This window comes from Hemiscyllium ocellatum, chromosome 23, assembly GCF_020745735.1.
Source record: "Hemiscyllium ocellatum isolate sHemOce1 chromosome 23, sHemOce1.pat.X.cur, whole genome shotgun sequence".
Classification (NCBI taxonomy): domain Eukaryota; kingdom Metazoa; phylum Chordata; class Chondrichthyes; order Orectolobiformes; family Hemiscylliidae; genus Hemiscyllium; species Hemiscyllium ocellatum.
This window is the reverse complement of record NC_083423.1, coordinates 25,939,202-25,964,397: the sequence shown is the minus strand read 5'-3', so window position 1 is coordinate 25,964,397 and position 25,196 is coordinate 25,939,202. Positions and strand designations below refer to the sequence as shown.

The 25,196-nt window shown below is 40.3% G+C and overlaps 1 protein-coding gene across 1 annotated transcript in view; it reads right to left on the bottom strand.

The window, feature by feature from the left end:
* reln (reelin) overlaps positions 1-25,196 on the bottom strand; it is a 376,824-nt gene that overhangs the window by 90,459 nt on the left and 261,169 nt on the right. Inside the window, exons 29-35 of the mRNA XM_060843157.1 lie at positions 24,416-24,573; positions 20,811-21,018; positions 19,508-19,584; positions 12,716-12,874; positions 9,550-9,738; positions 9,094-9,367; positions 4,588-4,728 (exon numbers count right to left, since the gene is read on the bottom strand). Of these exons, the coding sequence (XP_060699140.1) occupies positions 4,588-4,728; positions 9,094-9,367; positions 9,550-9,738; positions 12,716-12,874; positions 19,508-19,584; positions 20,811-21,018; positions 24,416-24,573 (1,206 nt within the window). The remainder of the gene's footprint in view (positions 1-4,587; positions 4,729-9,093; positions 9,368-9,549; positions 9,739-12,715; positions 12,875-19,507; positions 19,585-20,810; positions 21,019-24,415; positions 24,574-25,196) is intronic.

Sequence of the window (25,196 nt, the reverse complement as noted above, 5' to 3'; positions counted from 1 at the left end):
AGCTAGGACCTGGTGTGGGACTGGAGCTGGGAGTGGGGGCAGGGTGAGAGGCAGGGGCGGGGACGCCCCATGTCGATCTCCGTCCCCGCCCCTGCCCCCTAACCCCGCCCCCACGCCCGGCTCTATTTCTATCTCAGGCAACCGAATCAACACAGACATCTACTATAAACCGACTGACTCCCACAGCTACCTGGACTACACCTCCTCCCACCCTGCCCCCTGTAAAAATGCCAAGCCATATTCCCAATTCCTTCGTCTCCGCCGTATCTGCTCCCAGGAAGACCAGTTCCAATACCGAACAACCCAGATGGCCTCCTTCTTCAAAGACCACAGATTCCCCCCAGACGTGATGGACGATGCCCTCCACCGCATCTCCTCCACTTCCCGCTCCTCCGCCCTTGAGCCCCCCCCCCCCCCCCCCAACCGCCACCAGGACAGAACCCCACTGGTTCTCACCTACCACCCCACCAACCTCCGTATACAGCATATCATCTGCTGTCATTTCCGCCACCTCCAAATGGACCCCACCACCAGGGATATATTTCCCTCCCCTCCCCTATCGGCGTTCCGCAAAGACCACTCCCTTCGTGACTCCCTCGTCAGGTCCACACCCACCACCAACCCAACCTCCACTCCCGGCACCTTCCCCTGCAACCGCAGGAAATGCAAAACTTGCGCCCACACCTCCTCCCTTACCTCTCTCCAAGGCCCCAAGGGATCCTTCCACATCCGCCACAAATTCACCTGCACCTCCACACACATCATCTATTGCATCCGCTGCACCCGATGTGGCCTCCTCTATATTGGGGAGACGGGCCGCCTACTTGCGGAACGCTTCAGGAAACACCTCTGGGACGCCCGGACCAACCAACCCAACCACCCCGTGGTTCAACACTTTAACTCTCCCTCCCACTCCACCAAGGACATGCAGGTCCTTGGACTCCTCCATCGCCAGAACATAACAACACGACGGTTGGAGGAAGTGCGCCTCATCTTCCGCCTGGGAACCCTCCAACCACAAGGGATGAACTCAGATTTCTCCAGTTTCCTCATTTACCCTCCCCCCACCTTGTCTCAGTCGATTTCTTCAAACTCAGCACCGCCCTCCTAACCTGCAATTTTCTTCCTGACCTCTCCGCCCCCACCCCACTCCAGCCTATCACTCTCACCTTGACCTCCTTCCACCTATCACATCTCCATCGCCCCTCCCCCAAGTCCCTCCTCCCTACCTTTTATCTTAGCCTGCTGAACACATTTTCCTCATTCCTGATGAAGGGCTTTTGCCCGAAACGTGGAATTCCCTGTTCCTTGGATGCTGCCTGACCTGCCGTGCTTTAACCAGCAACACATTTTCAGCTCTGATCTCCAGCATCTGCAGACCTCACTTTTTACTCGAACAAAAAGCGATGGCAAGTAAAAGGAATGCCTCAATGAATCCTGTGGACGGGCGCTGTTAAGCTGTGTTTCCTAGTTTATGAACACCAACTAGCCACGAAACGACACGACCAGCTATCCTTAGTAGCCACACACGCAGATAACAAGCAACATGAATTCGACTGGGACAACGCTACTATTATAGGACAAGCCAAACAGAGAACAGCCAGGGCATGGCACTCATCCACATATTCAATCAATAAGCACATTGACCTGGACCCAATATACCGACCACTGCAGCGGACAGCTGGAACTGACAACCGGAAGCAGCAGATTCAAACCACTACAAATGATGGAGGAAAGATCACAGAAGCGCTTCACAGGAGGCTCCCAAGCACTGAGGATGTCACCTAGACAGGGGACGAAACATCTGCAACACAAATTCCCAGCTCAGCGAACAGAACCACAACAACGAGCACCCGAGCTACAAATCTTCTCACAAACTTCCTAGTTTATTTCCCTCCACTCATAAAACCAATTGTTTTTGTTGTGTCTGTCTGCATATGTGTATAGGGGATTGAAGAAAGGTTTAGGGTTTAACAAACACAGCCACATATTGATAATTCATAGTTGGTTACTTGTGATTAGAATTTACTTATTTGTAATAAATAGTGGGTAATGTTAAGTACAGGAACCTATTTTCTGTTAACTTGATTCCAAGAGACAGATAATTGAAGACTTTGCATACTTTACGTAAATCATTAATTTTTGTGGTGACCTAGTGAGTAGTGGAGTTTAAGAATCAGTGCACTTTCACAAATCATTCCAAATTAGGAGATTGATTTAGAAATAATTTCAATATCACACAATAGAGTTTTGCATATATTTGTACATAATTATGCAGTATCAGATGGAACAGCTCAAACCACATTATAAACTGTAATAGTAAAACCTAAATGTCTGAGGTTAGTTTGCTGATGAAAATCATTGTCTGTATATTACCCTACGCTCAGACATTCTATAACTTTGTCTCTTTGCATACATTTTTTATTCTACTTCTCACTCCTTCTCTGTACTATTAGATTCTAACCTTTCATTTGTACTCATGAATTTAAAAGGTGACCTTACTCCTCACACACTGGAAAGCATTTAATCAGTCTTGATTCTACTCCTCTAATGCAACACCTCATGATAATTCCAACAGTTCCTCCTGTAGAACCAGACATTAAGAAGTTTGGAAAACCTTCAGCCAACAAGAAGAGGAGAATCTAATATCACATTCATATCAATCTTCCAGTATCTCACTGGGCACTCCAAACTGGAGAAGCTCAGGCACAAGTTTCCATTGTTTAAGTTGATCCCACCTTCATGAATGCATTTCTAACAAGTTCTCTGAAATGGAATCCGAAAGAACTTCAGCCAAAACTAGTTTCAATTATATGGAATATAATAACTATGATACAGGCTGCATATATTCAGTCAAAAATGTAAACATCAGACATACTGCTACGAAGGTTGTGTACTTTTCTATTGTTACAGTCCAGCCAAACAATATTCCTCCGAGCTTAGACAGTACAGTTTATTATACCTGCTGTTGCGTCTCCTGACACTTTAGCAAAGACAAAGTAAGACTCGCTCACAGAAAAGCATCAATTAAAAGTCTTTCTTTTAGCCATCCTAATCCCAAAAGTATTCAATCATTCAGTGTGCATAAAGCCCTTAGGAACTGATGGCATTGAGCATCAGGGCAGGTACAGCTCCTAGCTCCTTTGAGTGTAGCTGTTTTACTGTTCTTCTAAGAAAGCAAGCTTGATAAATTAAACACTTAATATTCTTTTTATGAACAAAAATAAGCTCTGAATTTCAGGATGGAGTGAGGCAATTAAAACAAATAGGTAGACTGAATAGTAAACCTAATGTCAACTATTAGCATTTTTTACCATTTTAATTCTGTAAACCTACTTATTCCATCTTGTTTATCTTCTGTCTGTGTAATTTATATTGCAAGTCTCATGTACAAATCTCCCTTAAAGGAGCTGTAGAAACAGGTCGAAAATTGGTTGTTACCTGGCTAACTATCAGCAAAAATTCAACCTAACTCCATTTTACTAATGAGCAGTTGCTATCAAGAAGGCGAAAGCAAAGCTTCTAAACATTGAGCAATGTAAAGCAAAACTATGCATCATTTTCTTTTACAATTCACAACCACAGAATGATTATGAAGGACAAGTTGAATAGAAAGAAGCTGTTCCCCTTAACTGGTAGAAGGGTCAGTAACAAATGAAAGGTGAAAGACAGGAGGTTTAGAAGGGCTTTGAGGAAAACATTTTTCACCCAGAGGATGGTGGGAACCTGTAATGCACTGCTTGGGAGGATAGTTGAGTCTGGAAACCTCACAACATTTAAAAAGTACTAAGATGAGCACTTGAAATGTCATAACATTCAAGGCATAACATTCATGTGATGGATAGTGGAATTACTTTAGGTTTAAAGTAATTTTTTTGTCATGTAGATTCAATGGACAGAAGGGCCTCTTCTGCCCTGTATGATTCTACAATCCTCTGTCAATCATTTAATTTCCAAATTTTGGTTTCTATTAAAAATCCATCTGAACATTTTCTAAATAATTACATTATTTTAACAGACTATCCTATATAGTTTTGACTGGGCAGCATTAACACATACAGGTTGTTCTGCTATAACGCAGGCTTTGTTAATGCAGATTTCCTATAACTCAATTGACTAATTGGGAACACTGTTTCTAAAGTGTGAACTTTTAAAGCGTGTATTGGTGATTCTGGCCCCATTAGTTTAAATGATGCCGCTAATACACAATTTTCTTATAAAATGGGATTGCATGAGAACAAAGATACCGTGTTATAGCAGAACCGACTGCATTGTCCCAAAGTCTTGTCACCCAAAATCATTTCCTTATAATTAGGGCTAGATGCAGCAAATTGTTATTCGTTGGCAATAATGAACCGATCGGGTTATTTTGGTTAAGGGTTAGTGCCCTTCTGGGATTAGTTTATCATGATCTAAATTAAACAACTGTCAATATTTAAAACTTCATGAGCTAAAACAAATAATATTGAAAATATTTTTCAATCTGTTCAGATCTGATATCAGATTGGATTTTAACAGATTGGAGGCAGCAGCTAAACAGACCTTACAACAATGACAACATCAAAGGCACGATGTTTTCATACTTACACACAATGACCCATGTCACAAATCCCATGACCAGAACACATCCAGGGGCATGCTGAGGCAAGGATCACATTATCAATAGCCCAGTTCGCAGTTCCAGAAGAATATTCTGTTTGAATCCATCTGAATCGGGTCCTTGGGGATCTAATTAACACAATGGCATGGTGAATAAATTAGTTATCAAAAGGTACTGTGCAGAAAAATATTATTGACATTCAGAAAATGCACAATTTAAAATTATCATGAGAACCTGAACCAGTCTTACATGTTCTGGCAGAATAATTTCGCTTGCACAATAATGATTGGGACAACTACAGTATAAAGATAGCGAAGGCTAATATCAGTTGTAAACAAAGTATACTGCTTGGATTCCCATTATATCATAGCAGAAACAAAGGCTGGAATTTTCCATTCTGCAGTATGGTGATAGGCATCTTAGGTAACATCACATCCACCTAGACCTGTAGGAAGTTCTTTTCCACAATGTTATGCTCTTCAGCTTACTTGATTTACAAGCCAGTCCCATATCGAATTAAAGGGCAAATCACATGCAGGTAGTCAGAGTCATAGAGATGTACAGCACGGAAACAGACCCTTCAGTCCAACTTGTCTATGCCAATCAGATATCCTAACCTAATCTAGTCCCATTTGTTAGCACTTGGCCCATATCCCTCAAAACCCTTCCTATTCATATGCCCATCCAGATGCCTTTTAAATGTAATTGTACCAACCTCCACCACTTCCTCTGACAACTCATTCCATACATGCACAATACATACATTCATTTGCGTGAAAAAGTTGCCCCTTAAGTCCCTTTTAAATTTTTCCCTTCTCACCTTAAATGTATGCTCTTTAGTTCTAGACTCCCCACAATGAAAGTTCTCATCCCCTAGTGACACTTTACCTTGTCAAAAGATCTGAAACCATTTTTAAAGGCCACTCAGTTACCCCTTCATTTACTGCAAGTCAGGAACTCCACAGGAGTCAGTGATCTTCATTCCCATCCCCGAAAGTTATCTGTCCGGCATCAAATGTTGGATCCCTACTTTAATGGAAACTCTTTAGAGTACCTGCTTCAGGCTGTCTGGGCCAGGAAGGAGGTACTCTTACCATCTGATGGACAAAACAAACTCTCCTATCAGACCTGGATGGCCTCATCCACCCCATCATACCATGCATAGTTCCTTCAACAATTCTTCATTCAGTGATACCTGCTGAAAACCAGAAGGCTGGATGAAAACTGGTATTCTGAAGTTACCATGCTCAGACAAAAATAGTTTGAATATGTTGGGGAAGGGGAAGATGGAATCATGATTCTCCAAAAGGGACCTAGATGTGAATAAGATGGTCCAAAGGAGAGGTATCCTTTTCCCAGAGGACTAGCAAAGGAAGCTGTGCCACCAGTTTCTGCCAGCCTGGTCCGAGGTTTCCACCCAGGTCAGTGATGTTGAGGCTGAAGAGGAATAATGCAGAAAGAATGTGCCACTTCCCACCAGAGCTCTGTTACTCTCATTGTCTGCAACACTTTCCCTCACTTGCTGCCCCTCTCATAAGCCTCTCACACTAATTAGCCTGCAGGCTATCATGTTGCCTCCTCAGTACAGCTCACCACCTCTTACCCCACATGAACCAACACCAACAGCTGTGCCATGCAATATAATCTCATTCATCCCCCCCTTTCTCTCATTACAGGAGTAGACAGCCCATCACATGGGCAGAAAGAGCCCAAACAGGTGGAAGGGGGCCTGACATCCAAGTCCTCACCCTCCTCACAGGTTAAGATTGAGGCTGTTCCTGTGGAGATGCAGAAACTTCCATGTCTTATCATTCATTCCACTCTTCATTTCACAGCATCTCTCATATTAATGCTGCTGCCACTCTCAATCATTGCATACCACCTCTAATCATCAGACGCGATGCCTACTCTCTCTTTTGAGTTGCAGGTTCTGCTAGCATGCCCAAAACCTCTGTGGGGAAATTTCCCCAAAAGCTCCCTCCTCCTCAACCTTAGATAGTGAGAGGACTGAGGCCTTGTAGGAAGCACTGTAAAGGTTGTCTTCTGAATCCTCCACCAATCCATGTATTGACACCTTGTTAGGAACATTTAGAAAGTTAGGGAGCACAAACTGATAAGCACCTCACTGCACCACTTTGCAGTTGGCTGGAAACAAAATATCCCAGGGTGTTGGTGCTCAGAGGACTGCTGAAGGCCAGGTACCTGGTCAGTCCCAGACAGAAGTGCAATTATAGACTTTATCCCCATGCACAAAGAGGAACAGGAGTGACAGACAGTTATGTAGAATACTGTGGGCCTCAATGATCAGAATGTGAACATCTGTCTACCTCCATAGACAGGTTGGCAGCTGCTCCTTGGATGCTGCCTGACCTGCTGCGCTTTTCCAGCAACACATTTTCAGCTCTGATCTCCAGCATCTGCAGTCCTCACTTTCTCCTAGCTGCTACAGATAGTTAGGTTCATTACCCTCAAGGAGAGATGCACACACTTGCACTTCACCCCAGCCATTGGTACCCAGTGACAAGTTGGGTAGGACACCTTGGTACCGAGTTTTTAGAAGATTTGTAGCTCAGTTTGAGTTTCTGGAAGTAGGTTTGCTCACTGAGCAGGAAGGTTTGTTCAGAGGCTCACTGAAGATGTTACTGAGTGTGGTGACAAAACATCTGATCATGAACCTTCCAGCTCAGCGAGCAAAACTACATCCAGGAAACCTGGACTTCAATCCAGGTGCTCTCTCCTCACAAGGAGACAGGGTGGTGTCAGAAAGCATCCAGTCGGAGGTAAAACCACATGCAAACCCCTTGGTCCTTTCCACAGAAGATTCTGGGGACTCCAACCTCACCCTGCCTACCTGTTCCTACCTTTGGGAGTCCAAGCTGAGAAGGGTCAACATGCCTCTGGGAAAAAGACCCGAAGGCAGCACATTTAACTTGTGTAGACTCAAACACCTCTGGGGCTGCCCCACTAAACCTCCAATGCCAATAGGCTCAATGGCTGGGGATGATGGTAATAGAAAAAAAAAATCAGTCTGGTCCTATTTTTATCTGATATCTCATTTGAATAGACTTACAGTTTCTGTTTCTCTCTAAGGAATAGCAATGGCACTTAGAGAGAAATGCTCTTCGCGGAAAATCAACTTAACACATGCTAAGGATCAACCCTAAGATCTTCCTCTGGTTGTACTCATTCAGGATTGCATCCTGATACACAGATGTACTTTCAAACATCTTGAATACACTTGGCTTACACTGATGGAATTATGTTTTCCAATGGTAAAAGAGAACTTTTTCTGAAATTAGAAGATTGTTGATATCACCTTGTTATTTAAGGATAGGAGAGATAAATCAGTAAATTATAGACTTGCTAGTTTAACATTGGTCATGAGGAAGTCACTAAAATTAGTTGTTAGAGATAGAGTGACTGATCATTTGGACAAATATGAACTAATCAGAGAAAGACAGACATCGTGGATCTGTCAGTGTTAATACACGCCAAAGAAATCTATTGGGTTTTTTTCAGGAAGTTATTTAGGTGCACTTCCATTTGATGAAGGAGGCATGAAGTTGTAAAAGATTATGACAAAAATAAGAGTCCATAGAATTAGTGGAAATATATTGACATGAATACTAATTGATAAGCAGATAGAAGCAGTCATGACTCTGGGTATATACCCCAATTGGTAGGATAAACTCTGGAGTACTGTGTTCAGTCCTGGCAATTACTACTCAGGAATCAAATATTTGCTTTGGTGTGGGTGCAGTGCAGATTCACCAGAAAGATACCTGAGGTTAAAGGGATCAATGAAAGGCTAAGGTTATAGGTTTCTATTCTCTTGAGTACAAATATTATAAAGTAAACTTATGGTGGTGATTAAGATGAATAACGGAGTTAATCATGGAGACCAAAACTATTTTCTCAGATGGAGGTAAGTCCAAACTAAAAGAGAGCAACATTAAAATTACAGCTAGATTGTTGAAGAGTGATTTCATGATGCATTTCTTTCCATTAAAAAATAGTGGAAATCTGAAACTCTCTCCCACAATGAGCTGTTAAGATTGGGTCAATTGAAAATTTCAATACTGAGATTGATAGATATTAGGACAGAGATGAGGAGAATCTTCTTCACCCAGAGAGTGGTGGCTGCGTGGAATGCTCTGTCCCAGAGGGCAGTGGAGGCCCAGTCTCTGGATTCATTTAAGAAAGAGTTGCATAGAGCTCTCAAGGATTGTGGAATCAAGAGTTATGGAGATAAGGCAGGAAGCAGATACTGATTAGGAATGATCAGCCATGATCATATTGAATGGCGGTGCAGGCTCGAAGGGCTGAATGGCCTACTCCTGCACCTATTGTCTATATTTGTTAAGCAAGAGTATAACGATTCATGGAATTATGGCAATTAGGTTAAAAAACAGGTGCCATGATATAGTTGTATGGTGAAACAGACTTGATGGGTGCAAGGGTCTAGACTTGTTTTTATGTTTCTTAAAACTTACATAGTTCCTGGAGATAAGTAGACGGTGACACGCTTCCAGTTTTGGAACCTCTGCGATGTGTAGATTGAGCTTTCTGTGTAGTGCAGACAGCCAATGCTGGGAGGAACACACTCCTCAGTGACTAGGTGCCAGTCTTTGCCTGTATTGAGGGAGTATTGCAGCTGAATGCCATTGGAATCTGGAGATTGGTTTCCACAACCTAGATTGAGCTCAAACTGCAAGAATGTGGAGGCAGTAACATGGAAGTCCCAAGTTTCTGCAAACCTGGGTTTGCCTAAAAAACAGAAGTGACACAATCACCAGTGATGAAAGGCCTATACTATTTTTATTGATTTCTATTAGAATTATTTCTTGAATGTGATGTAATTGCCAAATATCTTCTCAAATACAGGTTTAGGAGGTACAATGTTGTGAGCAGTCTTTAGTATATAGTTGTATTTCTGCTTAATTATGTACCTATATTAGCATTAAAAACCAATGCTGTATTCTTTGAGAGGCAATACATGTCTGTCTTGCCCCCTTGAATGCGATACCAGTTGGATTGCAGGTCAGAGGAATCATCAAATGTATCTTGGAAATCAGTAAGGGAGCTATCATTCATTCCAATCAGGACATCATCTAAGGCCCACTGTGCACTAAGTTTTCCTGAAAAGAAACAAAAATCAAAGTTAAAGCACTTGATAGGACTCAAAATATATTGTGTAACTTGCTGACAATCAGATCATAAATTAATCAACTTTAAAAAAACATATTGAGAAAGCCACGATTTTAACACTGTTTTTTATCATTGTAGCATGGTCTGAAGAAAGACTTAAGACTACAAATTAGTCAGGAGATGTTGAAGGGGTGAAAGAAGTCATTTGCTTCATGCTGCCTGAGCATCTTTTTCCTCAACCAATTCAAAAATAATTTCACCGTTCTAATCTGATCCCTTCTTACACTACTTTTAATGTTTTTGATTTTTCTCTTAAAAGGTTTCTGCCTCAAATCTTTTCTGTGGCAAAGCATTTCATGCCTCAAAACATTTCTTTGCGCTCTCCAGTTGACAAAAAGTATTAAAATAATTGTCTGCTCGTTATTCATCACTAATTTCTCTTGCCTATTGTGAGAGACACTATGACCAACTTTAAATGGTGAGAAATATGCTGAGTGTCAACAGTCTTTATAATAATGTGCACAACGCTGATTCTTGGCTCCTATAGTCAATTGGTTTGTAATAATACAGCTATTTCCATATTGGTCCACGCAATTGTTAAATGCAGAATGATGGGTACAAGGCAATGACATAATTAAGTTCAAGTTGTTGTAACTGAAAAATCTGGTTTTTATAACTGTGATTTGACCTCCAAAATTACAGAAGAACCTATCACTATCTGCTGTAAAGTCATGGGTCATATCTTCCAAAGAGTGGCAATCTTACGCAGATTGTTACAGAAGAGAGTTCTGCATTCAAGGTTTGTGAGAAGATTTGTTGCATTTCTGAGACTAGATCCCACTGAGGGCTCCTTCAGAAATGCAGAGTTGTACTTCCATTCTGACAGTTCTTTTGCAGTACAGTGGGTCAATTTTTCATAGCAGTCAGTTGTTATATACTGATATTTAAAGGTCCAGAATCACAGACAGCCACTTTGACAGTTGTTGTCAAATGGTAAACACATCAGATAAGTGTGAAATTAGGGTGGCAGGAATGGTAGGGGGTAGAGTGAGATTTAAATTTTACACTACCAATGGCCAGATGTCCGGCTGTATGGTTGTGTGACTACACTAATTGGCACAGCAAATTAGACTAGGATGGCATGAGCATGCAGCTGGATGTTGAGTGAGCAAATGCTAAGGGAGCAAGCAGTCCTGAGGTACAGCTTGATCCAATCTGTGAGTTGCTGCCTCTCTCTCTGTGCAAAGTGTCCCTGTTGCAGCCTTTCAATGCTAGTTGCTGGAGTACTGTGCAGTACAAGTCTATGCTTCCTGCAAGTATATTGAAATGTTACCATCATGGTCCTGAGTGGCTGGTAAATGCTGGATGCCAATGTAAGTGGATGAGTGTATATGGCTGGTGCTCTGGGACATGTCCTGAGATGCTATTTGTCCCTAAGCAACATGGAAATTCTGCAGAGCAAGTGGCGAGTTGAAATTGCCAGGTACTCTGATTTCCACATTGAGGTTTCTCAATGTGCACCTCTTGTGTTCCTGTGCAACTGAATAACATTGAATTTAGAGCATCTGTGATACAGTCCAGAATGGTGAATGGCAAACTGGACCATTTTTGCTAAATCTCCACTAGCTGGAGGGGCATGTGACAAAAAAGTCAAGTTGTTACATCATCCACTCGTGGCTTTGTAGTTTGGCTGTTGTTACTTTTAATGTCATTCTGGTCCTAGGGGATTGTGCATGATCTGTGGCTTCCTTGGTGGGATGGAGCTCCCTTACTCAGTGCTTCTTGACAAGGTTGGGATACCTCTGCTGATAATAGCAAATCCACTGCTTGCAGTAGTACTGGGTCCTGGTGATCCGTCTCCCGTGACATGTCCAGCAAACTAAATATGTTGATGAATCGATACTTAGGTGTAAGCTGAAATAGTTGAGTGTATCCTCCATTACTACTGATGCACCAACTTACAGTATATTTAGCATATGTATGTTATCCCTAATGCACGGTAGAGATCTATCACCCTTGCTGCCAAAAGCCAAATCTTCATGAAGTTCTAAGATGGTCTCCTTCACAAATAAAATCAATAAATTAATTGTGTAATTTTTCAGACATAAGAAATTGCTGCAATAAATCTAATTTAAACAGTGAAATAAATAACTTCTTATCAATAAGTTGATATGATTTTTTGATTGTAAACAGTAATCTATGAATGGCCTCTACAAATAAGCATTGTTTGCATCCACCATTCTTTAATTACTATAACATCTCACAACAGAGAAAACAATTCTTCATGGAAGAACAAAAGTCCACTGAGTAAATCAATGTGTAATTTGCAATTGAAATCAACAAACCAATCTAATCTAAAATCAAACTTATACTTTGAATGTGAAAGTCAAGGAAACAAAGCCTTTCGGCCTCTGTTAGTATGAGCACTGACTTAGTAGAAAAGGAATTTTTTCTCACTTAAAAATGTGGTTAGTTTTAATTAGTTACTTGCACATGACATCAACATGAGAGAAAAGCATGTTTTGTTATTATCAAAGGGAAAGATTTTCTAACAAAGACATTCTCATAAAAACAATGACTCTTTGACACTGTGGCTAAAATAAGTATTTTTATTTATATGGTTAAAGGGTGAATTCATTATTATAAGCATGACAAAAATCAGCTTTGAAGTTCATGATTTTTGTCGATAATGATATCTATACTAATTACTTTTGAGTAGCTATTTTCAAACATATTTTTGAGGCTTTTCTTCATGACTTTTTTTTGCTTAATCTATATTTTTATAATGTTGTCAATGCCGTCGCCTAACCTTTTAATTGCATGTACCTCCAAATAGAGTTTTCATTACAATATACCATAAAATTAGAAATTTACATTAGGTTATAGCTACTTGGCCAGATCCCCTAATGAAGAGTCTGCTACTTAATACTCTTATGTCTGATTCTGAACTACAGTTTTAAAGCTTACCATGTTGTGGCTGCCACCAGCGAAATGATGTAGATGTAGTTTTGGCTTCTGGGAACAGTTCAATTGTTATTATTTGAGGTTGTAGAAAAGACATGTAGTCCAGTTCACGTAAAACATGCCAAGTTATTCCATTGTCATTGCTGTACTGCACAACAATTCCTAGATTTAAAGAATGACAGAGAATTACATTTGGCACTAGCATTTTGCTTTACACTGATATATCTCCTTTGGCAGTGCTCACAAAGAGTTAAAGGTTACTCTGTTTTAACTAGAGTTTGTGGACGGGTGAAAGAACTTTATAAAAAGATGGTAAGAGATCATTTCAGAAGCATTAATATTAGCAATTTAATTGTTTAGTTATGTACTTGAAAGAAACGAAGCAGAGAATAGACAAAGAAATAATTTCTTTATCTACTGCATGCACACCTGAAATGTTTGCCTCCGTGTGCATTGTTGGGAAGGTTTTTTTGAAGTTTTTTAAACTTTATAACTAAAACAAAGAGGAAATAGATTTCAACTCAAGAAATTGTTACTATAATCTATGTCTTTTTTTCTTTGCAGTTATGTTTGCATCAGTACTCAGTGCAACTAAATGAGTTTATGCTTAAAGTTGTATATATAAATTCAGAAACCTAGGAAGTAGAAATGTGCCACCCATAAGCAGGGTGTGACTTAGAAGGGAACTTATGTAACTGCATGTCAATCAAGAAATGAGTGAATATGAAAGGTGATAGATGGGATGTCATCCAAGCAGACTGCTTTGGCCTGGATGGTGTTGAGCTTGAATATTGTTGGAGCTGCATCCAGGCAAATACAGAATATTTGACCACACTCCTGACTTATGCCTTGCCTTGCAGAGGGTAGTCAGGTTTTGGAAAGACAGGAGACGAGATACCAACTACACAATGTCTAGCCTCTGACCTGCTGTTTTAGGCACAGTGTTTGTATTCCTGGTCCAATGTCAAGGAGACATTTTGTAGAGCATCTTAAAGAATCAGAAAAAAGGAAGACGGAGTTGTTTAGGAGAATTGCAGAGCTTAGGTCTCGAGGCAGCTAAAGACATAGCTGTCAATGGTGCAGGCATTAAAATTGAGGGATGCTCAAGAGATTTTGAGAAATATAGACACTTTGGATAAAAATGTAGCTGGTGCAACCAGTTAATATAAATTACAAATTATAAAGAAATACTGTGAGCAATTCCTATTAAAGCCCCAGTCCTCAATTATCAAGGTTTTCCTCAGTTAGATCTGTTTAACTAACCTCTGAAATTTGTTTCAATGAGAGATCAGTTATCACATACTCTGCATTGTTTTTATTTTCAGAGTTAACTCAGTGAAAGGTTGATGGGTTCATGCTTTGTGTTTCTTTTGCAATTCAATAGGAAAACAGATGTGGTTATTTTATCTGCTCTGAAACATAATAGTGTCTAAGGCTTTCACCCTAGAGAAATTTTGATTGCTACACAGGAATGGGGGAGGGAGGGACTTTACAAAAAGCAGGTCCTACTGAACTCTTGGAATAAAAAATCTTGCTTTCAATCACAAAAACAATTTCTGCTAATTGTAAACACAAATTCATGTTGAGAACCATAACTTGCTAGCTTGTTGACTTGCTTCAGCGGAGAGGGCAGTCTCTGTGAATCTTGAATTTCTCACAAAATCAGAAGTGTCTTAACAGACATCAATGAAAGCATTTTGAATAAATTAATGCTTTGCCTAATGACATTTTTTTGGAAGTGTTGCGATTTTAAAAAAAATTCTATGTTAGAAATTTCATTCTAGTTGTGAATCATTAATTTAATGGCGATCTAAAAATAATGGTTAAGACTGCAGCAATTTAATTGGCTTTCCTTTCTTTAATTAATCTGCCCAGTGACATCTCATGCTACCTTCATGATTTCTTACTGCTTTAACGATTTCTCAGTCTTTGGTTTTATATCATCTCTACATCCTCATCTTGGATTCATTTCTATTTTATGAATACAAAATTTGAATCAATCAGCAGTATGAAATATACCACCTGCCAGAAAAGTATGCTGGGCCTGGAGATTCTGTACTGTTCTCAATATGGAACGAGTGAATCTGGGCACAGAGGGAAGGGGAGGAATCTGGGGAGCAGCAGGTTTTCTGTGTTTTTGGTCCTTCCTTGCTCCTCCCAAAAAGTGGAAAACGGCCGTTGAAGAAAAGAGAAAACCCCATGATAATATCAAAGATGATACATTTAAAATAACATTAAAAAGAACTCAAAGAACAGATGTCAACTGCACATACGTCAACTGCACATATCTAAAACTGCACAATTTTGAGAATCGATCTAGGAATTAAAGAAATCAACTGAAAAAAGCCTAAATGTCAGAAACTGGGTTTGGCACGAGCAAGAGACCTGCAAACATGGCACTTATGGATGAATTTTACATCTAAAAAGGACAATTTGCACAACAGTTTGATCATACTACAGTCGGTTCTGCTATAATACGTGTTTCTTCAATGCAATTTGGCTATCACATGATTGAAGAATTTAGAACATTACTGGTAGAACGCAAACTTAGCTTCTTACGTGATTCCCATCCTATTCGTTTAAATGGTTCTGTTATTAAGCTATTTTCTTATAACACGGGATCGCATGCGAATAGGACTATTGCATTATATCAGAACAGACTGTACTGGTATACTGGAAATTATGACATATCTGTGTTTATTAATTCGAATCTTATGTTACTAAACAATGCTGCAAACTATGCATCAAGAAAAATGACTTTGCAAGAAATAAGGAGTGATTTTGTTGGTTTTCTAGCTTTTCTAGTAGATTTTGCTGACAAACCAGCTTTATTGCAGCTTTTTGGACTTCATAACTAATAGTTTGATGTCAGAATTTAAATGGCTCTTTGTCTGTGATAAAATGTGATAGCGAATATTGGCAACATATTCAGCCATGAAGGGCTCTCAGTTAAGGTGATCCAATCATCAACAATGTCTATAATGTGTGCCCATTCCAAATGGTCACTGGATAGCCATTAAGGGTGAGAATATTAGCTTATTTTTCTCTCCGTTGACTTAGGGCGGATGGTATCAAATTAAGGCAATCCAGCCAAGATGAGCAAATACAATGCAGATTGAGGTTTAGTTATGGGTAGTGGTCAGTTTGGTACTCTACACATACAGTCTGAGTCATATAGCATGGAAACAGACCCTTCAGTCCAACTCATCCATGCTGATCAAGTTTCCCAAACTAAATTAGTCCACTTGTCTGCATTTAGCCCAGACCCCTCTAAACCTTTCCTATTCATATACCTTTCCAAATGTCTCCTAAATGTTATAACTGTGAGAAAGTATATTCCTGTCAGGGTGAAAGGAAAGGCTGATAGGTAAAGGGAATGCTGGATGACGAAAGAAATTGAGGGTTTGGTTAAGAAAAAGAAGGAAGCATATGTAAGGTATAGACAGGATAGATCGAGTGAATCCTTAGAAGAATACAAAGGAAGTAGGAGTATACTTAAGAGGCAAAAAGGGGACATGAGATAGCTTTGGCAAATAGAATTAAGGAGAATCCAAAGGGTTTTTACTAATATATTAAGGACAAAAGGGTAACTAGGGAGAGAATAGGGCCCCTCAAAGATCAGCAAGGTGGCCTTTGTTGGAGCCGCAGAAAATGAGGGAGATACTAAATGAGTATTTTACATCAGTATTTATTGTGGAAAAGGATATGGAAGATATAAACTGTAGGGAAATAGATGGTGACATCTTGCAAAATGTCCAGGTTACAGAGGAGGAAGTGCTGGATGTCTTGAAATGGGTAAAGGTGTATAAATCCCCAGGATTTGATCAGGTGTATCCGAGAACTCTGTGGGAAGCTAGAGAAGTGATTGCTGGGCCTCTTGCTGAGATATTTGTATCATCAATAGTCATAGGTGAGGTGCCGGGAGACTGGAGGTTGGCTAACGTGGTGTCACTGTTCAAGAAGGGTGGTAAGGACAAGCCAGGGAACTTTAGACCAGTGACCCCGACCAGTGACCAGCTCCTTGAAAGTGGAGTCGCAGGTAGATAGGATAGTGAAGAAGGCATTTGGTATGCTTTCCTTTATCAGTCAGAGTACTGAGTACAGGAGTTGGGAGGTCATGTTGCAGCTGTACAGGACATTGGTTAGGCCACTGGTGGTGGGCAAGTTGTTGGAGGGAATCCTGAGGAACAGGATGTACATGTATTTGGAAAGGCAAGGTCAGATTAGGAATAGTCAACATGGCTTTGTGCGTGGGAAATCACGTTTCATAAACTTGATTGAGTTTTTTGAAGAAGTAACAAAGAGGATTGTGAGGGCAGAGCGGTAGATGCGATCTATATGGACTTCAGTAAGAGTTCGACAAGGTTCCCCATGGGAGACTGCTTAGCAAGATTAGATCTCATGGAATACAGGGAGAACTAGCCATTTGGATACAGAACTGGCTGAAAGGTAGAAGTTTCAGAGTGGTGGTGAAGGGTTGTTTTTCAGACTGGAGGCCTGTGACCAGTGGAGTGCCACAAGGATCAGTGCTGGGTCCTCTACTTCTTGTCATTTACATAAATGATTTGGATGCGAGCTTATAGTTAGTAAGTTTGCAGACGACACTGAAATTGGAGGTGTAGTGGACAGCGAAGAGGGTTACCTCAGATTATAACAGGACCTTGACCAGATGGGCCAATGGGCTGAGAAGTGGCAGATGGAGTTTAATTCAGATAAATGTGAGGTGCTGCATTTTGGGAAAACAAATCTTAGCAGGACTTATACACTTAATGGTAAGGTCCTAGGGAGTATTGTTGAACAAAGAGACAGGAGGGCAGGTTCATAGCTCCTTGAAAGTGGAGTCGCAGGTAGATAGGATAGTGAAGAAGGCGTTTGGTATGCTTTCCTTTATCAGTCAGAGTACTGAGTACAGGAGTTGGGAGGTCATGTTGCAGCTGTACAGGACATTGGTTAGGCCACTGGTGGAAAATTGCATGCAATTCTGGTCACCTTCCTATTGGAAAGATGTTGTGACACTTGAAAGGGTTCAGAAAAGATCTACAAGGATGTTTCCAGGGTTGGAGGATTTGAGCTATAGGGAGAGGCTGAACATGCTGGGGCTGTTTTCCCTGGAGCGTTGGAGGCTGAGGGGTCACCTTACAGAGGTTTACAAAATTGTGAGGGGCATGGATAGGATAAATAGGCAAAGTCTTTTCCCTGGGGTCAGGGAGTCTAGAACTAGGTTTAGACATAGGTTTAGGGTGAGAGGGGAAAGATATAAAAGAGACCTAAGGGGCAACGTTTTCACACAGAGGGTGGTACGGTATGGAATAAGCTGCCAGAGGAAGTGGTGGAGGCTGGTACAATTGCAACATTTAAAAGGCATTTGGATGGGTAAATGAATAGGAAGGGTTTGGAGGGATATGGGCCGAGTGCTGGCAGGTGGGACTAGATTGGGTTGGGATATCTGGTCGGCATGGACGGGTTGGACCGAAGGGTCTGTTTCCATGCTGTACATCTCTATGACTCTATGCATCTACCACTTCCTCTGGCTGTTCATTCCATACACACACCACTCTGTGTGGAAAATGTTGCTGCTCAAGTCCCTTTTAAATCTTTCTCCTTAAAAACATGCCCCTTAGTTTTGAATTCCCCTACCCTAGGAAAAGACCTTTGCTATTCACCTTTATCTATGCCCCTCATGATTTTATAACCTTGTAAAGTCGCCCCTCAACCTCCTATGCTCCAGGGAGAAAAACCCCAGCCTATCGTTATAACTCAAACCCTCCAGTCCTGGCAATATTCTGGTAAATCTTTTCTTTACCCTCTCCAATTTAATAACATCCTTATAGAAAAATAACCAAAATTGTAAATGCTACTCCAAAATTGGCTTCACCAATGTCCTGTACAACTATGACATCCCAACTCCTATACTCAAAGATCTGAGCAATGAAGGGAAGTGTGCAAAGTGCCTTCTTAATGATCCTGTCTCCCTGTGATGCAACTTTCAAAAAACTATGTGCCTGAACTCCTAGGTCTCTCTGTTCAACCACTCTGCTCAGACACTACTATTAATTGTATAACTCCTGCCTTTGTTTATTTTACCAAAGTGCAATGTCTTGCATTTATCCAAATTATCCAAATCCATCTGCAACATTGATCAAGATCCCTTTGTAATCTGAGATAACCTTCTTTACTGCTGGCTACACCACCAATTTTGGTGTCATCTGCAAACTTACTAATCATGCCTCTTAAATTCTCATCCGAATCATTTATATGAATCACAAACACAGCTGATCACAGGCCTTTAGTCTGAAAAACAACTCTTCACCACCACCTTTTGTCTCGTACCATCAATCCAATTTTGTATCTGACTGATATGTCATCTAATTAGTTTGTCTTTACCAAAATCCATGCAGACAATGTCTACCACTCTGCCCACATCAATCCTTTTGGTTACATCCTCAAAAAAACTGAATCAAGTTTGTAAGACATGATTTCCCATGCACAAAGCCATGCTGACTATCCCTAATCAGTCCCTGCCTCTCCAAATACATCTAAGTCCTATTTCACCAAGTCCTCTCTAACAACTTACTCATCACTGATGACAAACTCACAGGTTTACAGTTCCTAGGCTTCTCCTTACAGTTTTTCTTCAATAAATGGAATTGCAATCCAATATTTTTGGAGCATACATGCAAACAAGAGTGATGACATTACAGACATTGTCCATTATAGCAGTACCAATAAAATAAATATACAAATAAACAATATTTATAGGACCAGATTTTAACAAATACTTCAGGCCCCAATCACCTTCATTTCTAGCTCTTGGTTTGCTGCAAGATGAACCAAGGGTTCGGCTTCCAATTCGGATATAAAATTGAACCAACCTACACATGAAACAAAGATTACAAGGTTAATAGGAAGACGGTACTACCAATTGACTTATTAGCAAAAAACGTAAAACAGCAAACAGGCTAACTGAACTGAATTTACAACAACTTGATTCCTTAATTCAGCCATAACAAACTGTGAAATTACATTCTAGAATTCATTCTATGGACATTGAGGGGGTGGTGTGGGGTGTGGATTATCATCATACATGCTCAGCAGAAACTGGGACAGTGAGCGGTTAAAATGTCCTGAGCAAAGTCCCTGTTGTTTCCCCACCTGGACCCGAGCAGGTGGGAAAGGTACCACCTGTGGCTGATGGGCCTTTCTCTACATATACAGATTATTAGGTAATGCAGCAGGAAAGCTGCTGAGGCTGACAAATGAACTTGGACACTGTCAGCCCTTAGTACAACATATCCAGTACTTAGCACAGTGTGAGAACCTTTCTGAGAGAGATAGTAATAACGATGGTGGAAACAAGAGAAAATCACACTGGGATACTTTGCGGAAATGTTCTTCGGAAATGTGTATTAGGGCACATGCTAAGACAGACAAGCAGGATCTTTATTCTACATTTATTAAAAAAAACCTGTTTGGACATATTATGACATCTCTGACACAGTTGGGGCTGGACCTTCTATTCTATGTAAATGTCAAGCTTCCAGCTAACCTGTTAAAACATGACATTGGATGATAAAAGTACTGCATTTAACAGCCCTGCCAATTCTTTGTTAAATGATACAATCATTCACTGGTAGATGTAAACGTATTACCAGCATCATTTAAAAAGATTGGATACTCAGCAGAGTGGATTTTTAATTAGGTTCGAATATCATAAGGTCAAGTCCTTCCAAGTCTAAAGGTTCATATTTAGAACACCAAATTCATTTGGATTTGTATTTCCTAATAGTGCAACTAGGCTGAGAAGCAATCTCAGTTGTGACTGTGTTCACATCAAATAGAACAAATCAACAGAAAGAGTAACCATGTTTACCTGAATTGACCAGAACTGAGCACATTCAGAGGTTCAACTAACTTAGTTTGGATTTGCAGACATGTGTACACTGCTTTATGAGACAAAAATTTGGCTGACTTTTAAAATAATGGATAAAGAATTACATGCATACAGTATTTTCATGAAATATAGTGTACTCAGAACATGCTAACAGAGAACTCTTAATGTGAAATTATCCTGCAACAAATGTCAAATTTTGCTTTTAACCTGATGTTTGTTGTGTCAAGACTGACAGTTCTGGCCTCTCTTTTCCCAGGGCCATTGAAGTAGAGGGATTTCCCATCATTCAGTATCCCGCAGCCAATGCCAGTCTGTCCTCCTGTAACCTTGAACCAGAGAGGATTGAGCTTATCCTCAAAGCGATCAGTCATTTCACTGGGGTTTGATGTATTCGGCACACAAGTTCCCTCTTCAACTACAAGAGAATTGAACTATGCATCATCAGCAGAAACAGGTTTCTATATTAAACATTATTCATTAAAGTAGGGAATCATTTCTTTTAACTAAATTGGAAACAGAAACACAAAGGAAAAGAGAGAATTGAGCCAATTTGGAAAATATGTGCCATTAAAATACTTACACTTAAAATAAAGTGTTTAAATTTATAACTCATGGATATTTTTTCTCCTCCACTACCTCTGGACAAAATGAGAATTAAAAATATACCACAGAAATTTGTCCTGCTGGGTGATTTACTAAAACTAGTAAATGTACTCAGTGCATTGAAGGGGACATACAAATGTCCTGGTTGTTGAATTGGACTGTGCGAGGAAACCGGAGCACCCGGAGGAAACCCATGCAGACAGGGGGAGAATGTGCAAACTCCACACAGGCAGTTGCCCAAGGCTGGAATCAAACCTGGGACTCTGGTGCTGTGAGGCAGTAGTGCTGACCACTGGGCCACTGTGAATTTCTGGTGTCATGTGACACTCAATGATGCTGACCACCTTCAATTACTGGGTAAAATTTTCATTAGACTTGAGCATGGTTTTACAAAGTAACCTAGTTAGCAATCCTGTGCTGAATAATTCTTCTCCTGGCTCTTCAAAGCCTGTTCAGCATGTACAAGCACCAATCAGGGATGAAATGCAACACTCGCCACTTGCCTGGAACAGTGCAACTCCAACAACAGTCAAGAAGCTTGACACCATCCAGGACAAAGCAGCTCACTTGATATGCACTAATTTCAGAAATATTCATTCCTTCCAAGCTGACACTCAGTGGCAGCAGTTTGTACCACCTACAAGATGCGCTGCAGAAATTCACAAAAGCCCCTAAGACCTTAGCACTTTCCAGGTGCATAACCTCCTCCATCCAGCAGGCCAAAGATAGCCGATATATGGGAACATTACCACCTGCAGGTAACCTTCCAAGCCACATCATCCTGACATGAAAATATATTGCCATTTCTTCAGTGTCACTGGGTCAAAGTCCTGGAACTCCTTCCCTAACTGCATTTTGGGTCTACCTACATGAAATGGACTGCAGCAGTTCAAGAGGGTATCTCAACACCACCCTCTCAAGGACAATCAGGGATGAACAATAAATTCTGGTTCAGCCAGTGAAATGTATATCTTAAAAAGAAACAAAATCTACATTTTTTCACCTCAAATCCAACTTCTGATGAGTGACTCTCAGAAAAAAAAACATTTTACTCTGGACCTTGGTTCCTCTATTGTTTCCTGCAAATTTCACATAATGAGGCATTTGTTATCTTTTTAAATTGCAAACCTTACCAGAACACATAGAACGTGATATTCATCCTGAGAGGAAGCACAAAATGACAATAGTACAGGGGTACCTCATTTTATACTTTGTTCGATGTTGAATGGAACAGGAAAACAGCACTAGTGTACACCTCTTTCTGGACTATTACCCAGTGCACTGAATTCCTGCACCTCAACCATCTTTTTGCAATAAGTGAAATATGATTTAAAGCTTAAGCATATCGACCACACATATATCTGTGTAATAGGCAATGAAGCTTCAGGTAAGGGCAGATGCATGATTAAACATGGCAATCTAAAGGTTGCTGTCTGAGAAAAACTGCTGTGCTATTTGTTTCATGAAAAACATCATCTCATTGTCTGGATGTGAATTCAAATTCAACTGCATTGAGCAGTATGAAGCTCCTGTATTTGCACAATAGAAAAGAACTAAACTCACCACAGAAACTGAAGTCTTGTATGTTATATTTCAAACAACAGCAAACCTTCAAACAACATAGCAAGTACTAATAACAATCAGTCAACCTCTGGCACAGTAAATAATCTATTAGCTAAACGTAGAGTCTCATTCCATCAGGCTTTAATTGCTGTTGCTGAAAAAAAAAATTTCAAACCAAAATGTTGTTGTCTTTTGCTCGCTCTTAATTCAGTCTGTCTCCTCCTCATTCTTTTTCTTTCTCATACCCGATTTAACATTCAATTCATCCTCCAATTTACCCTTTCCTAGTTCAGACCAATTCTTCAGTATAATTGGTTAAGGATGTACAAAGTTGCTTGAACAAAATCAGAAATTACTGGAAAACCTCAGCAGGTCTGGCAGCATCTGAAGAGAGAGAGCAGAGTTAACGGAAGAACAGCTCTGAAGAAGGGTCACTGGACCCAGAATGTTAACTCTGTTTTCTCTGCACAGATGCTGCCAGACATGCCGGGTTTTCACAGCAATTGCTGATTTGCTTCTAATTTCCAGGATCCACAGTTCTTTTTTTTCCACAACGTTGTTTGCCCAGTTCACTCAGGTCCCAGATGCCCTGTTGAGGTGCCACTTTCTTCTCACACTTATGGTAATGTTAAGTGAAAAATATTGTCAGCATTTAATGGACAAGATAAACGTTAACTAAATGTGGATGCCATTCGTTGCAATTTTTGGGCCATTGTATTTTGCAAACTTTAAAAAAAAACAGGTTTTATGCAAATATCATTGTTTTGGAGTGCATTTGGATCATAGTAAAACTAATATACTGCCTTAACAGTAATAGGGAATGACAATTCTAATATAAGAGGCCAGCTAAAATTCAATTCCTTCATGTTTTACCATCATCAGCAATTTCCCTCGCAGAAGTAATTTGAATGTAATCGTTACATGAATTACCATGTTTGTCATTACTACAGGTTTCATGAACATTTTTCAATCCTCTTGATGTTGCTCATTTCTGAAATAATTCTTCAGTGGAAAGAATCATCCCCTGAGAAATGTCGTTGCTTGTTTTGTATATTCTTGTCCTGACCAAGCAGAAATGCCTATCCAATGTGTGGCCTTATCCTTAACATCTGGCAATGATTAAAATCTTGAGATTCTTGCCATAAATATGAACATACAAACTCAGAGCAGGAGTAGACGATTTGGCCCCTTGAGTCTGCTCTGTCATTCATTAAGATCATGATCAACTTGATGTGTTTTGAATTTCGCATTCCCCTTATTCTTGATAACTGATACTTTCCTTGCCTAGCAAGAATCTATCTACTACTGTCTTAACAGTATTTAATGAGCCTCCCCTTCACCATGTTCTGAGGGACAGAATTACAAAATAACAAACTCCTTAGAGAGAAAGAAAATTCTCATCTCTGCCCTGAAAGGGTGACTCCTAATTTGGAAACAGTGGCCCCTATATCTGGACTCACCAACACATTTACACTTTAGTTCAACAAACAGTTTTCTGACACAAGGTAAAAACAATGACTGCAGATGCTGGAAACCAGATTCTGGATCAGTGGTGCTGGAAGAGCACAGCAGTTCAGGCAGCATCCAAAGTGCAGCGAAATCGACGTTTCGGGCAAAAGCCCTTCATCAGGAATAAACAAGCTTACCTATATAGCCAACATCACAGAAGCAGACGCCCGAGATGCAATCACCATGCCCACTGCAGTAGTTAGGACAGGGCTCGGAGATGTAAACTTCATCTAAACCAAACGCAGGTGCGTTCCTGTGGGCGCTGGTCTCTTGAAACCAGCGGAATCGAGTTTTACTGTAATTCAATAAAACAGTGAAAAGAACTGGACAAGTACAATGTAGTCACAAATATTTAATAACTATTGCTGGATTAGTAATAATGCTGTTGTGATTTATCATTCATTTATAATTAAACATTATTCCACTATTATGGAATAAGCATCGTAGATATTAATTTCTTATTCAAAATGAAAATTCCTCTGCAGGTTTTTCAGCCTTACATGCTATAACACATGGACTAACAGGTTTCCATGTGCAAATTCTTGGTAATGCGCCTTCCAAGCAGCAGGCTGCAAATATGACCTTGCCCAAGGCTTTCCTACAATTTATATACAGCTGACTGCAGAGATGGAGAGAGAAGCAGCAAAGCTTGTCTTTTTTCCCAGCAGATTATAACCAAAGCAGAGGTTACCTTTCCTTCAGAAGCCTCAAACTAGACCAGAGTGATAACCTCACTTGCCGGCTGTCATTTGCAAGTTTCAATCAAACAGCTAGTGTTTGCCTCTTTAGCTGTATGACAACCTTTCAAGCATGACTTTGAAGCATTTCAACGAGTTCTGTTTAATGCAGTCAGATTATGCTTTTAAGAAAGACTTTAAATTCATTGCCCCACCAAAATGTTCAGGTGAACATATAAGG